The sequence below is a fragment of the Rhinopithecus roxellana genome, chromosome 11, assembly GCF_007565055.1.
Source record: "Rhinopithecus roxellana isolate Shanxi Qingling chromosome 11, ASM756505v1, whole genome shotgun sequence".
Taxonomy (NCBI): Eukaryota; Metazoa; Chordata; class Mammalia; order Primates; family Cercopithecidae; genus Rhinopithecus; species Rhinopithecus roxellana.
The window spans coordinates 56678698-56695689 of record NC_044559.1 but is presented as its reverse complement, the minus strand read 5'-3'; the positions used below and the strand labels follow the sequence as shown (position 1 = coordinate 56695689).

Genomic DNA, 16992 nt, shown 5'->3' with positions numbered 1-16992 from the left:
AAAAATGAAAATAGATGTCAACTTCTTAAAAGTACATAGGTGTGGAAAATGTGTACTTTACAGGAAAAAAAAGAATAGAATGGCACAGACCAGTATGTTAACAGTGTGTTAATACAGATAAATTTTTTTGTTGTTGATTGTAATTTTATGGGTTTCTCCCAAATAATAAACTTAGAACTACAGCTTAAAAAGGTAAATGTTTTAAACAAGTGAGAAAGGTGGGAAAGAGAAAACTGAAAAAGAAGGAGCAGTGGTAAGCACATACTTTCGTTAAGTCCACAAAACAGAAGCCAGAAAGTAGAGCCAGAAAGTAGAGACAGGTTACAACACTGCTTTAAACTTGCTCGCAGGTCTATGAAACAATCAACTCTGGTTTCTACAGCCAGTTAGAGGAGTAAGCTGGATACGGCTGAGCCAGGAGTCAATGGTCTTTACTTGCCCTCAGTATTTCCCCAGTGACTCAGAATGTTGTGGGATGTCAGTATCCCAGGAAAAGCAAAAAGTGAGGGGTTGAGAGGATGTTTTGAGAAGAAGTAAGTTTGGAGAATGGTGACTCTCTGTTCCTATCTTGGTGACTCATAATGTACATGAACTTGGTAGAATTTTGAGAGATAACAGAGTAGAAAAATATGCATACACTGGTTTAAACAAGTGTTTCTCAAACATACTTGTAAATAGAACACATTCTCTGCTGCTGAACACTGGGCAATCCTGTACCACACAGTATATATATTACCATTTAAAAATACATGGAGGTATCACTGGAGTAAAAATAACAGAAAGCCAACATGTTATTTGTGATGCTTGGTCAACAGAGAAATCCACCACTGGGCTTTGCATGGGAGGCTAAGCAGACCTGAAGTTACATAGATCACTTAATTGGAGCATGTTCTGTTTTGAGTTTGGTGCCTAAACCTTTCACGTGGTGGAAATGAATCAGTAGAGGTGCTGTCCCTAGGCATGCCTGAAACACAAGTCAGAGGGACGAAGCACTGAATTCACATTTTTGCTTAGTTTTCCAGTCTATCTCCAATGCAGCCAACAGCATCTCTGAAAAGATAGGGTACCTAGGTTCAGTGCTACAGAACGAGAAGTCAAAAACAGCATGTCAGAAAACCCGTTACCTTCCCCCTTGGCATCATGCCCAGACTCCCCACTTCTCAAGAAGACTGTACTCATGGAGGCTCCAGTCTGAGGCAGGGCAGGGCTAGCAGAGCGGAGCACAGATCCATACAGTGATCTTCCTAGTCCATTTCTCCCACATGGATGGCAAACTCACAGTGTTGGTAGCGAGTGACGGAAAGGAAAGGAGGTCAGGAAGAATGAAGTCGAACTTAATCTTGGACCCTGCTCAGAACAATCTAGTTTATTGTCACCATCTAAATAGATCTTAACATTGAAAAAAAAATTTAAAATTATATTCGTAGCCCTTTCAGTTTTTTGAGGCGGAGTCTCGCTCTGTCGCCCAGGCTGGAGTGCAGTGGCAGGATCTCAGCTCACTGCAAGCTCTGCCTCCCGGGTTTACGCCATTCTCCTGCCTCAGCCTCCCGAGTAGCTGGGACCACAGGCGCCCGCCACCTCGCCTGGCTAGTTTTTGTATTTTTAGTAGAGACGGGGTTTCACCGTGTTAGCCAGGATGGTCTCGATCTCCTGACCTCGTGATCCGCCAGTCTCGGTCTCCCCCCTTTTAGTTTTTCAGTATTTATATCTTGAGCAATATTCAGGATTCACAGATGTATACAGGCAAAAAAAGTTTTGGTTTGTGGACAATAATAACTCATGGGGGAATGTTGAGTTTTCTAATTTTATATGGAACCAGCCAAAATAATTTTTGGAATTCAAATAGGTACAGTAGCAAATAATATCCCAGGAGATATTTCACTACTAGTCAGCAGTGAGGGAAAGGTTGTAAGGAGAATATAAGTTGTGGTTTATTTATTTTTATTGATTCCTCCAGTCAAAATTTTTTCAACGAAGCTGCAGTTTCCATTTTCAAAAAGAACACTGCCAATACTACAGGCAGAACAGAAAGGAGGACATATGGAAGAAGACTTGCCCTATTAAAACACAAGCACCAAACCTACTCCACTTCGTAGTTCAGTCTGTTTCTTGCATTCACTTGCTCTATTACAAAATCCATGAGTTTAAATAAAACATACTTGCAAAAAGTTGTTATTGAAATACAAAGTCAAAGTATAATAATTTTCTTAAATTATGAGCCTAATTGATTTTTTTAATGGACCATTCACTTGTTCCTTGACCCTGAAAGATTTTTATTTTAGGCCTCCTGTACATTGTAAATTCATTATGATCAACCTAGTTCCCAGAAGTATTGCATCATTAGAGGTACAGAGATGGAAATTAAAAGCAAAACTGAGAAGTGAACTGTGCCTTAGGCAAATTAATAATACAAGTGAAACCATTATGTAAAAATCATTGTTTGGCTGGAAATATTTGACTAAGCATCATAAAAGTATTTTGGAAAACGTTGATAGAATTCTACATGGAAACATAGCAGTCACCTTAAACTGCAAAGAATATTTAGAAGATGAAAAATAGTACAGGATTAATGAAGTATCTATCCTCTGTGGCAGGTATCAAGATATAGGGGGAGGTATAATGTTTCTGTCACTGAGATTACTCTCTAAATTACATATCTGCCTGTGGATGAATCTGAGTTCATACATTTACCTGGTATAGTCTCCTCCTTTAGGGGAGAAGAAACTCTTCTAGGATGGAAGTTTGTAATTCTGAGTCACTAAATGCTATGGCATGCACACTAAGGAACACTATGCACCCAAACCCCAAAACAGTGAGTTCACTAATAAGTTTGGGAATCCCAAAATTGATGAAAAAATAGAAAGAGTCCTATAAAGCAAGGTGAAATGAGTTTTTAAAAATAAAAATTGAGGAAGAACCAGCACACTTGCTTCATAAATTTAAAATCTGTATTTTTCCCTCATACATTTTCTACCCTGAAAAGCTACGGAGACTCAGAGTAACCATTCTACTCAAACAAACCCTTAGAGGTATTAGAACGATGAATGAAAAAATACACAAACACTAATCTCTTTTAAATAAAACTGTTGTAGGATACCATTTTCAGTTCTTTCATTCATTAAGTATTAGAGTAAAAGCATCCTAGCTTTAGAATTATGGTAGGAATACTGGACTTAATCTTAAAGATGCTGGGCTACAGTCCTAGCTATGGACAGTACTTAGCTTTATAACCTTCATGAAGGTACCAGAAACTCACTGAAATCCCAAATTACTCAAAGTAAAACAGGCATAGTACCTCTCACTCTGGGTGCTTAGAAAATGAAATGTGATGACAGAGAGAAGCTCACTATGAGCCTGTAAACTCTAATAACAAAAGTGTGAGATGGCTTTCTCACCCCCCTGGAATTATAATGAGAAAAATTCTAATCACTTAGAAAAATGGTTTTCGAGTGCCTGCTTAGAGTAACTCTTTTCATTCGTTTCACTGGTCTTTAAGTTCTCAACATGGAAATGATTCAACAATAGATAACAATCTATCTGGAAGACATGGAAAACTTAAGTGGAAAATGTCACAAAATGTGAAGATGGTGAAATAGAAGGAGAATCAAGAAGTAAGTGTCAGGTTTGAAAGAAAAACAACATAATGAATAACAGCCTCCTGAATTCTTATTATACTTATAAAGTGTGATATAAAAATTCAAAGAGTTTTATTTCCAGAAGAGTATTTCTTTAAAATTATTATAGTATAGTAAATATCCACATATCAGTGAGGCAGGATTTTAAGTACTTTTTGTGTTATTTTAAAAAAATCATAAATTCAGTATTAATGTTTATTTATTCATCTAATATGCTGTTCTATTTCCTATGCAAAAGATCTTAACTAAAGCAATTAAAATCCACTTTGATGTCACAAATACATATAAGTTTTTGTTTTTTTTTTAAATCTCTCTTTACAGTATATTCACTCACAACCATCAATATTTGGGTTGATACAGGAAATATAAAGAGTAATTAAATGCAAAATCTTTACATTAAAAAAGAAGAAAGTAGAAAGAAAAAAAAAAAGAACCTCTTTCTAAGGAGGTTTAATCAAGTAACTGAAGTCTACCTCTCCTGTTCCTGCTTCATTCGCATCCTCTCCTCTTCTGACGTAAAGGATTCCTGTATTTTTATTTTACCCGTTTTCTCAATCTTGTCATCTTTTCGATGTTTGCCAAACCTGTTAATAACAAAAAATTCTAACTTGTCAATATATACAAAATGAGCTTTCTTTTGTTTGTGGTAATGACATGTACCCAATGAAATGAATGTTAGCTTCTTCAAAACAGGGACCAGGTGTCTTCTGTAGTCAGTAGTTTGGGTCAGGACTAGTATTTTGAATCAGATTATTTTATTCGTTTTTAATTAGAACTTCCCAGAGAAAACTCTCAAGGAAAATGATCTCAATAGCAGTTTTTCTTTTAGCAAAACAAAAACAAACAACAAAAAGACTTGTGGTTTATCCTTATTAAATGATTAATACATCTGTAGGACTAAGTGCTGAATACTTCAGATGCTAAAGGAAGAAAGATCCACATTGGAGTGGGTTTTTCTTAGGACTAAAAAATGATAATCCACAATCATCTAGTTAATAATCTCTCCATAAAGAACTATTCTTTATTTTCACAGCCAGGCTTACTGGAAACATTCATCATGGTTTAAAAACTGACAAAGAAGGCCATGTTTGCAAGGTTTAAAGTACAATGGATAATTTACACTGCACTTTAATTAAATTGAAAGGTTTAAGGTATTCTCATCAAATACTCTCCTAAATGTGATAAAAAGCAATCACTGAATGTGGCATCTATGACTTAGAAATCCACATCTGATCAAAAACAAACACATGGAACAAACCTATGATTCAAAAACAGTTCACACAAACTTCTGCAGATGGGTGCCGAGCTCTTTTAAAAAACACTAACATTATTCTCTTCTGGCATCCAAAATATCTCAGTTTGATACTCAAACTTGGTATCAATTCCCTTCCCTGCTCTGTTATTTTTCTCTGTAAAAGACCATATTGCCTGGAATGCATGTACTCTATATCCGTAAGCAATCTTCATCTGTAATGCACTGGTCACCAGATGTTTCAAAAGAGAAATATTTTATAGACAGTCACACGACTAAGCATCCAGAAATAATTAAAGTATATTGAGTATTTCTTTCTGAAGAATAACAGCAATCTGGCTTACTGTGACAATTTCATATCAAAAAAGAGGGTCAGGCCCAGTGGTTCACGCCTGTAATCCTAGCACTTTGGGAGGCTGAGGCGTTGGGAGGCTGAGGCAGAAGGTCTCCTAGAGCTCAGGAGTTCAAGACCAGCCTGGGCAACACAGCGAGACCTCGTCTCTACTAAATATCAAAACAATCAGCCAGCCAGTTGTGGTGGTGTGCACCTGTAACCCCAGCTACTCCAGAGGCTGAGGCAGAAGGATCGCTTGAGCCTGGGAGTTCGAAGCTGTGTGAACCATGATGGTGCCACTGGGTTCCAGCCTGGGAAAGAGGGAGACCCTGTTTCTAAAAAGAAAGAAAGAAAGAAACAGAGAAGAGGAAAGGGTCCCAAAGTTGACATAAAAGAGAAAAAATTATTTCTATTAATGGCTTGGTTGATAGCATAGTTTTTTTATTAACACAAATCTGATTTCAAATACTTGTCTACATATGAATTAAAGTGTATATCGGCACACCTCATATGTTGATTAAAGTAACACTGTTTGAAAGGGGTCTATAAATATGGAAAGGAAAGTATTCTTAAAATGTTAAAACAGAAGAAAGGTAAAACACCACCACTACTACTTTAAAAATTACATACATTATTATACAGCAATCAAAACTGGCTGTAAATTAACTTTATAAGGTAAATCTATCCTTAAAATTAAACTTTTGATCACTGCAATTGCAAAAAAGAAAAAGAGAAAATTCTCCAGAACTGAAACCCAGAATCTGACCATGTTTCACAAGGTATAAAATACATGCTATGCATTTAAAACTAATAAATATAAAACATTAAAAATAAAAGACTTTGCACTATTTTTGTCAATATATCAATTATGCATAATGATGGGCTTTACAGAATGAATGAATAAATCAAAGAAAATATATTAAAAACTGATACATCTCAGGAGAAGTCAACATTTAAAACATCACACTCATTCATCAGACAAAAACGTACTGAGCATCTACCATGCAGTCAGGGCTTATTTGAGACACCCAGGCTATAAACAGTAAACAGAGCACATTGGGTCATTTCAACTGCCATAGAGCTTCGATTGTTTATACTCAGGTAACGAATTCGCATATAACACATCAGAGTGCACAGTGCTAAGAGGGAAAGCAAAGCAAGTAAGGAGACCAGGAGTGATGGGGAGGGGGATGGCCTCTCTCCTAAGTCGACATGTGAGCAGAGATCTGAGCTAGAGGGAGCCAGCCACATTGGCGTGAGTCAGCAAGGCAGAAGAGCAGGCAAGTGCCAAGGCCCTCAGACACAGGCAGGCTGAGTGTCTCTGAGGAATGGCAAGGGCAGTGATAGGGCTAGAATGGGAGAGAAAAAGAGAAGGCAGCAGGAAATGAAGAAGAGCAGCAGCAGGGGCCAGACCATGTGGGTTCTTGCCCAGCACACAGGATTTTGGATTTTACTGGGATGACATGAAAAGCCACTGAAGGATATGGAACAGAGGAGCAGCACTGGTGACATTTTAATGACCCCTGATGCAGTGTGAAGAACTGCAGGTGAAAAGCTGAAACCAGGGAGAACGGTCAGGAGGCTATGGTGATGAACCAGCTGGTAGGAGGAGAGTGAGAGAAGTGCTTAGTTTCTGGACATATTTTGATAGCAGCACCAATAAAATTTGCTGATGGGGAGGTCATGGACGTTAGGGAAAGATAGTCACTGATGATTCCAGGGTTTTAGCCAAGCAACTGGAAGAAAGGAGTTACTGTCCAGCAAGATACACAGGGCCAGGGAAGGAAAAGGTTTGGAGGACTTGGGAGTGAAGATGTCATAATAACAAAAATTCAAGGGACAGCATAGGGCTGGATGGATTAATGTGAGTGTCAGCAGACAGCATTTAAAGCCAGGGCATTCACTTCGTCCTGGAAGTTCTGCAACACTGAGGCATCTCAAAGTATAAAAATGTACAAATCCCCTGTAGTCCCAGCTACTCGGGAGGCTGAGGCAGGAGAATGGCGTAAACCCGGGAGGCGGAGCTTGCAGTAAGCTGAGATCCGGCCACTGCACTCCAGCCCGGGCGACAGAGCGAGACATCGCCTCAAAAAAAAAAAAAAAAAAAAAGTACAAATCCTAACTTCCAGAAAAGTGTAAGTTCAAATTTTAATACATCATTTTACTTATGAGGTATTCATAAAGGTAAATCATTTTAACCATTCAGTGTTTCTGTTCATAAGTCTTTCAAATGATACAATGTTGCCATGCTGACTTTCTGATTTTTAAGACACTGTGCTGGTTCACCTTCCTACATACCAAATGATAGAAATACAACTCTGCACCATAATTGAGAAACACCATGCAGTGACACAGAGAACAAACTATTCTCCATCTGTACCAAAAGGTACAGTTTAGTCTTTAAGAAATAGTGTACATATGCTCCTTCAGTAATCGTGAGCAAAGATTTAGATTGGTTGACTTTGCATGTTTTTTTTTTTTTTTTTTTTTTTTTTTTTTTTGAGACGGAATCTTGCTCTGCCACCCAGGCTGGAGTGCAGTGGCCGGATCTCAGCTCACTGCAAGCTCCGCCTCCCGGGTTCACGCCATTCTCCTGCCTCAGCCTCCCGAGTAGCTGGGACTACAGGCGCCCGCCACCTCGCCCGGCTAGTGTTTTGTATTTTTAAGTAGAGACAGGGTTTCACCGTATTAGCCAGGATGGTCTTGATCTCCTGACCTCGTGATCCGCCCGTCTCGGCCTCCCAAAGTGCTGGGATTACAGGCTTGGGCCACCGTACCCGGCCCGACTTTGCATGTTTTAAAACAGATTAGATACTTTCAGCCAAAACCTAATGTTGAGTTAACTAGCTACGTTAAAATCATTGTAGAAAATGGTATTGTTCCTACCTTGTAAAGAAGGTTTCAGTTTGCCCACGTAGTTTTATACATATATGAACTCAGTCAATCAACCTTCACCTTTTTTTTTTTTTAGACAGAGTCTCATTCTGTCACCCGGGCCAGAGTGCAGTGGTACGATCTCGGCTCACTGCAAGCTCTGCCTCCCGGGTTCACGCCATTCTCCTGCCTCAGCCTCTCGAGTAGCTGGGACTACAAGCTCCCATCACCACACCCGGCTTTTTTTTTTTTTTTTTTTTTTTTTCTGTATTTTTAGTAGAGACGGGGTTTCACTGTGTTAACCAGGATGGTCTCTATCTCCTGACCTCGTGATCTGCCAGCCTCGGCCTCCCAAAGTGCTGGGATTACAGACATGAGCCACAGCGCCCGGCCCAACCTTCACCTTTTTCTCCTAAGTACATAAGACATTTTTTAAAGAGTAGAATCCTGATTCATACTTAAGGATTCCATATTTTCCCAGTGTTTGGTATCAAAATATTAGTTAGGTTCCTAGACCACCCCCTAATCACTGAAATAACTATTTTATTATTTGTAAATGTATTACCAAACTGTTATAAAGCACTTTCCTTTTTTAAGAGTATAGACTTGGCCGGGTGCAGCGGCTCATGCCTCTAATCCCAGCACTTTGGGAGGTCGAGGTGGACAGATCACTTAAGGTCAGGAGTTCAAGACCAGCCTGGGCAACATGATGAAACCCCGTCTCTACTAACAATACAAAAAGTAGCTGTGTGTGATGGTGCATGCCTGTAGTCTCAGCTACTCAAGGGACTGAGGTGTAAGAACTGCTTGAGCCTGGGAGGTGGAGGCTGCAGTGATCCATGATTATGCCACTGTACTCCAGCCTGGGTGACAGAGTAAGACCTTGTCTCAAAAAAAATACAGATTCAAGATTAACGTATGAAAATTAAAGAAGCCATAGGTAAAATGTTAATAGGTCAGTATTGGACATTTCTTTTAGTAATTGCTATAGTTTATAAATTATGTGATTTCTTTAAGGTATACTATAAAATCACAGCATATTACTTTATAATTGGGGCAAAAATGGATCACTCACAGCTGTAATTTTTTGACAAATGAAATAAACTGTAAATAAAAAATACACCAACTATTGTAAAATGTAAAAAAAGAAAAAAAAGCATCTACCCATATTCACCCTAATAGCCAATATTACTGTACTTCTTAATTTATAGTTGCTTAATTCCTGAAAAGGGGAGGCAGTCATTGAAAAATTTCGCCTATACGTATACTCGCAAAGACAGTTTCACAGCTGAAATTGACAATTAAACTATGAAGACAATCACTTAATAGCAAAATGCTCAAAAACCTGGAAGGTATCAATTATTTGTATGTTATCATCTTTTAAAAGCCATGGATGAATGTCAGATGAGTCACTTTCCAAGAAACAGCATAGTTGAAGAAATACTGTGGTAATGGTATCTCCAGACCAAACCCATTCTCAGCACAGAATCAGAGTTCTGCAGTCTGCTCTGACTCACACAAATGTTCAAAGAGAAAACTCTACTACCCAGCAGGTGTCAGGCTGAAAGGTAAAGTGGCCACCTATACTGGTACCTCAGGAAGAATCTGCTAGTCATGCCTTAAGTCATATCAACATAGATGAATGATCGTCTTTTTTTGGAGACGGTGTCTCACTCTGTTACTCAGGCTGGAGTGCAGTGGTGCAATCCAATTTCAGCTCACTGCAACCTCCTGGGCTCATGCCTTCTTCCCACCTCAGCCTCCTACTCGAGTAGCTGGGACTACAGGTGCATGGTACCTACCATGCTCAGCTTATTTTTGTATTTTTGTTGATAGAGATGGGGTTTCCCATATTGTCCAGGCAGGTCTTTTTTTTTTTTTTTTTGGAACATAGACTTGCTCTGTTGCCCAGGCTAGACTGCAGTGGCGAGATCTCAGCTCACTGCAATCTCTGCCTCCCAGGTTCAAGTGATTCTCCTGCCTCAGCCTCCCAAGAAGCTAGGACTACAGTCGTGTGCCACCACACCTGGCTAATTTTTGCATTTTTAGTAGAGGTGGGGTTTCGTCATGTTGGCCAGACTGGTCTCAAACTCCTGGCCTCAAGTGATCCACCCACACCAGACTCCCAGAGTGCTGGGACTACAGGCGTGAGCCACTGCATCTGGCCAGATCTTAATAATTAATAATAATAATAATAATAATAATAATAAAAGCAGAGGGATAAAAAATACCTTTAAAAAGTTGAGAGAAATGAAAAATTGCTTAGTTGCTTAGAGGCAGTGCTGCATTAGGAGTGAAGGTACACTTTTAAAAATGCTACACTGCACCAGAAACTCCTTCACAGAAAGATGCAGTGAGTGAACCCTGTCTTATTCAGAGCAGAATTGATTGTAACTCATCTTCAATCCATGGCTTTCTTCATAAAGGACACAGCAATGTCTTCCTTCAGCTGAAGTAATCTCAAACTAATCTGCTAAATGGGTTTTACAATGACACATTACAAATGAGATCACTGCAATCTGCCAGATCAGCCATGTGTACCATTACAGTCAACAATGATGGCCAAAACCTGAACTTGATGATGAATGGGGAAAGCAAAAAGCAAACAAAATGACAACAAAGGATGGCAACAAATTCTATTGTTTTTATAATGAAATAAATGTCATTGAAAAGTAACTACTGCTAAGAGTTTCCTTGCTATTAAAACCATCGTTTGGGTTTTCAGCAAAGTCACATAATTCTCTCTGCAGTATAAATACTACTGAAATATTTTACTATTTAAATAGTAATATTTCTGCTGCTACCAAAATTAGAGGTCTTTGGAAAAAAATTACATGGAGTAACAATGCATAGCATCCTGCGATAAATAAAAATACAATTAATTTTGTAATGAACGTATTTTTCCTAATACCATACTTTGAAACATGATACAATGTTCTAAAAAAAGTCTTAAAAATCTGCTGCCATATTTAAAAATAGATGAACAGAATATCCAGAACCAATTATCTTGTAAGGTTTAGGAATAGTCTTTAAAATAAGTTTTTCTTCAAAACACCCCACTGAAATGTCACTAGAAATCTGGTATTTCTCACTGCTAATTACCCAGGTCTTCATGTCTAAGAAGTCTGCTACACCGCATGTCTATTTGCCCAAAGAAATTTGTAGGTTATGTGATACTGCTTGGTTGGGGAAGATAATTTAAAATGAATCAAATACGAATTCAGTCTCAGCTACCAGAAGTCACATATCCTCTGCAAATGCCCAACTCCTGTCCTGGAGTGGTCAATATAGTCACTAGTTCAATATTCTGCCTTGTGTCTGCCCCTCATTTCTACATATTTGCACTATCACATGATCCATTCTGTCCTTCTCTTCAGGAATTCATTTTTCTCTTTCTGGAACCTTCCTGTTGTTTTTGAAGACCGTCTGTTTGTACAGCCATTGCATAACCTGTCTTCGACCATGGCCAGCTGTGGTAATGCTGTCATTTGTCCTAAAGATCCTTGAGAGATACCAGCCGCCCAATGAACTGGCCTCAAGATCCTGTACAGCAAAAGCACACTCCCTGTCCTGTGTCATTCCTGTGTCTCAATCCAGTTCTCTGCATAGTCCAGAGCACATTATTCACTCAAATCAAAACAAACCCATGAACTTTCTATCATTCCTCTATTCCTCTGAGTCATACGTCACCTAAATGGTTTTTGATCCAGGTTTCTCTGGAAAACCTTTTAATTGATTCTTGTACTTTATCCACATTCTTGGTGCAGAACTAACTTCCCTCAACCTGATTACCTTGGTCTCTAACACAATAAAAAACTTATTTTTGCTTAAAGTCCCAATAGGTAATTACTCTAGATTTTATCCAAAGGAAAAAAAAATCTAGCCATATATCTTTGCAGATTGTCCTACTGCACTCTTGTCCATATGCACTGAGATGTATGTCCACATGTTTCTGAAAATTAAAGAAGATTAAAAAGCCCACACACTGCAAGCTAGGACAAGGGTTCAGTTCAGCTTGTAGCTAGTTTAATAGGTCTTAATTGGTCTTAACTTGGATATGCCTAAGAGAAAATGAAATTCCAAGACCTATGAAGTTCACTTTGTGTAATTCCTAAGTGAGACATAATTTTGCACTTGTTGAATGTTCTTTTATTTAATTACACTTAGCTAGAATTAATTGAATTCTTATTATGTGCTTTTATCTCATTGATTCCTACAACCAGCATGCAAGACAGATGTTATCATCCTCATGCTTAGGGGAAACCTCAGTAAGCACAGGGGCTTGAAGGATTTGTTAGGTCATATAGTGAGTGAGTAGCAAAGCCAGAATTCATACTCAAGACACTTTTTACCACACCCAGACACCTCGTAAGCATTAGGAAGCAAAGACAGTGACTCTGTGCTCTCACACTGAAAGCAGCTGGTTAATAAATCTATGTTTAAATAAATGAGATAGGACTGGGTGCAGTCGTTCACATCTGTAATCCCAACACTTTGCGAGGCCAAGACAGGAGGATCACTTGAAGCCAGGGATTCGAGACCAGCTTGGGCAACAGAGCTAGGCTACTCTCTCCACAATCAATCAATGAGTAAATCTTGCATTGCCAGTGGAAATTAGGTCCAAAGGACATTGTTCTTGAATAGAACTTATCTCGAAGGCCAGGGATTTGAAGGCAAGGTCAGGAACTGCTCGCAACCATTGCAAAGGATCAGAAAAACTGCCCACATAACCATTCACAGGATGCTGCCAACCTTTCTAAATGCAGTGACACTCCAAATGTCAAAATCATCTGTGCTGGCATATGCAAATACTGTCAGGCAACAGCAGAAGCACGTCAAACTGCCCAAACCCATTCAGAGGGTAAAATAACAAGGAATTCACTGCATGCAGTTATCATTTGTAATTACGTGCTCATGGATTCTGGCCACATTTTTTGTACCTCAGCCTCCATTTTACAAATGGGAAAAAGAAAAAGAAAATAAGTCAGTTCTAATATGTCCTTCCTGTATAGGATCTTACATATTTTAGTGTCATTTTAAGAAATCGCTACCATGAAAGACTACTGATTTGCTCAGCAGTAGATTGTGGCAATGCTGGATGAATCAGGGAAGAGGAGGCTGATTATGAAAAGCAGAAAGCTCCTATTTAGGCAAAAAAGCATCTTGGTAATCAACAATGATGAGAGAGGAGCCTTAGAAAGGGTACATGACAACTTGATAGCGCTTTTGTAAGATGGGATGCAGTTTTAAGTTTGTGGAGTTTGGCAGAGGTTCTCTTTAAAAGGAAATTCACAAACTTGAGAATAATTATTTGATTGTGTATTTTCATCAGTGCCAGTCTGATTAGATTCAATAAAATAAACTTGGATTGCTTGGCATCTTGGGAAAAAGAGGTAACTTTATTATTATTTTCAAAGAAAAAGCAGCTTCTACTTAACCAAGCTAGAACAACCTTTAAATGTGCAATGCAACCTTAATGAATAACATATCCCTTTCAGGACTCCCATTAAATGTCCTTATAAGTGCACTCCTACTCCAGCATAGCCTGTGCTAGCTAATCAAGGATGCACTGATATGCCTCGTAACCTGACACTTCAGAAATCCTGGAAGGATACGGAACAAGGAAATACTAAGGCAATAGCTGAGGAATTGGAAATGGGGGGAGACAAAGGGAACCCAGCACAAAATCAATTTTGACGTTACAAGAATTGCCACAAACTCCACAGATCTAAAAATCAAACAAATAAAAAAAAAACTGTGGGACTCAAACATAAAGATTTAAGAGAAATAAAAGCAAACACAGTAATCCTTCAAAACACAAGATAAATACACAAATCACTGAAATAATATATATAATCCATACTTGAAGCCATTCTAGTAAAATGAAAGAAGATGAGTGAAAGCATATCTTAATTAAGATGCTGAAGCTTTTTGGACATCGACTAGCTCATAGACAAAAAAGACATAATTTCTGTGGCAAAACATTCCCTCTTTGCAAAAGATGTACCTTTGCTTGGTGCACTTTATTTTTTTCAAATTATACGCACCCAGGTAATCAAACCACACTAACCTCATAACCCCAAATACCCAAATGCAAATAATAATCAAATTATATTTCTGTTTCCCCCAACTAAATTGACTTTATTATAAAATATATACAAACATACATGCATATATACTTTAAATACAGTAAAAGCACAGAATTCTGATTTTTCTAAATGCTTAATTTGGCATTGAAATCAGTCATGTCCACTTAAAATGATTTTGAGAGTGCCTTTCACACAACGACTTCTGTGGATCCTTTCTTTTATGACTATACTCCTAATTCTTGCACTGTTCATTTTAATGCATTATTGTTTCATAATACAATACTACAAATTGCAAATTACACTGGGCGCAAGGAGTGATTATGAAAAATACTATCACTGCTGCCTTTGCTCGAATAACTCTGATAATAATGAGAGATTGATTGAGCTTTAAGCAGCCCAAGTGATGAGAAGGGTCAATTTGAACATTTCTATTAAGCTTCTTTTGTTAAACCCAACACTTTGCCAGGTCAGAGGCAAATAATCATACCCTACATCTGGTTACCATGGTTTTCCTTTTCCTAAAGCAAGGGAACAATTTAGTAAGTGGTGCTGCCCTGAAGGCAGTCCCCATAAGAAATGCTAATGAGACCTAAGTCACAAAAACACATACATTTAAAAGGCACTTGAAGGAAGAAAAAGGAAAAGGTGGAATGATATTTCACTACACACCTTTCTCTAGGATGACAAAGAGCAGGAGGTATTCAGTAACAAAGATAATAATTCAGGTTGCCATCTGCCTAGCTAACCAAATGGCTATCCAGGTTGTAAATGCTTATGAGGTAGTACAAACACATGCACAAGGTAAGGATATCTTCTTTGAGTTATAAACATCCACCCTCAATTAAATATGCATTGTGATTCAAATTCTATGTTTCAACTACTGATACATACGTTACAGCAACGGAAACACCCTCCAATATTTTCTTACCCTTGTATGTTCACAGAGCAGACTAAAGTCACAAAGACAGATAAATAATGTGATCATTAAAGGTTTGGGATTGGTGGTGGGGGAGCCCCAGGCTCTTTGCATAGCTTCTGGAAACTTTGAAAGATTAAAGCTTCCCTAAAGATCTCATTATCTGTAAAGTTAAGGTGTCTGTCAGCACTTTTTTCTGTAGATTATAGGAAACAATTTCCTTTGATTCACATTTCTTAGCGAATGCTCTCTATAGAGTAAATTAAGAGGTGCAGATTTTCTTTTTTTATAATCTTTAAGTTAATTCGCATATTCAGATTCTACATTAGGGAGCTGACATGTTTATAAGGCCCCAAAAAGGGCTCCGTGGACAAACTGCTAAGAATTGGAGACTACACCTAATTGTTAGAACAGGAAGGAAAAGATTCCCACAGACGGAGCAGGTTCAAGTCAAGAGGCAAACACCCACAATCTACCTGTCACAATGCCCTTTTGAAGAACAAGGGACTTAGAGGTCACATATTTGCTTAAAGTCACCATCTGTGCAGCATGCCTGTATCCTGGAGAGTTTAACATACAGAGAAAGCTGGGTGTGGTAGACCACGCCTATAATACCAGCACTTTGGGAGACAGGGGCAGGAGGATCCCTTAGGACAGGAGTTCAAGACCAGCATGGGCAACATAGTGACATCCCACCTCCAAAATCTCAAAAATTTAAAAACACATACAGAAAATGGTGAGACACCAAAAAATGTCAATGGCTCTCTTCCAGAAAAGATCCTTCACTCTTTGTGCTGTGGTTACTCTCTACCAGGATATACAGCACTAATTATTTACAACTCAACTGTGGTTAAGAAACCAGCTAGAACTAGGATCTGGAATCCTGGGGTGGTTTCAGGGATGGAGCGGCAAGGGGTCAGAACACGGAGATGTGTTGTCTCATCTCCAATCTGAATGCTGCTCATGTGAAAAGAACATGAAATTCAACAAATGTCAAACCACCACATTCTTCCTTATTTGACCAAATAGTTCAACAAGCGTCCAAATATACAACTTGTTGATTTGTGCACTGGCCTGGAATTCCTCTCATCCCATTTCCATCTTCTCAGAACTGTCACGTCTGCACTGCCTGCTGTGTGGTCTCAGTCCCTAGACGGGCTCGCTGGCCATCACAAGCAAGGGTGAAGTTCTAGGGGAAGCAGATCCTGTTTATCCAAGACGGCATCCTGGAACTGAACGCAATGCTTCATCATTGCCTTCAGTCTCAGTATCTGAGGCTCCTCCAGTCAGAGCTGCTTTTGCAGGATATCATTATGTTGCTTTTCCCTGGCTGCAGGTGGAAACTATCTTGTCTAAACTAGTGTGTATACTCATGACGTATTAGCAAAACTCACTTCACAGGGGACAGTATACACGCAAATCTCAGAGGGTAGAAATAACCTAGATATCTTTTTTTAGCAAAGGAGTTCAGAGACTTTACTGAGGAAATAATTCAGGCATAATTAAGCTAAGGGCAGAAAACCCTGTGAAAAGGAACTTAGCGAACAACATAAGCGGACAGATGTACCCCATCTTAAAATTTCAAAAGCCTTCCATACCCATTCTTTCATTTAGTTCTTAAAATTAAATGTGAAGAACGTGGAAAGAAGAAAAATTGAGGCTGATATGTTTAAATGCCAGAGGCGGTGGGGCAGAACGGGGCTGAGCTAGCTGGGTTGGGCAGGAAAGGCTAGAAAGTCTAAATTCCAAACTCTCTATTACAGTATACTCATCTCTCTCTGATTTACCTCCACTGCTTTCAATGACTAGGTTCTTCATTTAGTTTCACATATTAAGAGTTCATGAAGTAAACTCTATTATATTTTAAAATAAGTTATCGACTACCCAACTAT

The 16992-nt window shown here is 38.7% G+C and overlaps 1 protein-coding gene across 9 annotated transcripts in view; it reads right to left on the bottom strand.

The window, feature by feature from the left end:
* The window catches only part of PARD3 (par-3 family cell polarity regulator), a 341196-nt gene that overhangs the window by 173278 nt on the left and 150926 nt on the right, over positions 1 to 16992 (bottom strand). For 7 of the 9 annotated variants that reach the window (XM_030940996.1, XM_030941000.1, XM_030941001.1 and 4 more), the window contains one exon: positions 4109 to 4219. The exons of the other annotated variants lie outside the window; for them this stretch is intronic. In XM_030940996.1, coding sequence (XP_030796856.1) covers positions 4109 to 4219 — 111 coding nt within the window. The remainder of the gene's footprint in view (positions 1 to 4108; positions 4220 to 16992) is intronic. 9 annotated transcript variants of the gene reach the window in all.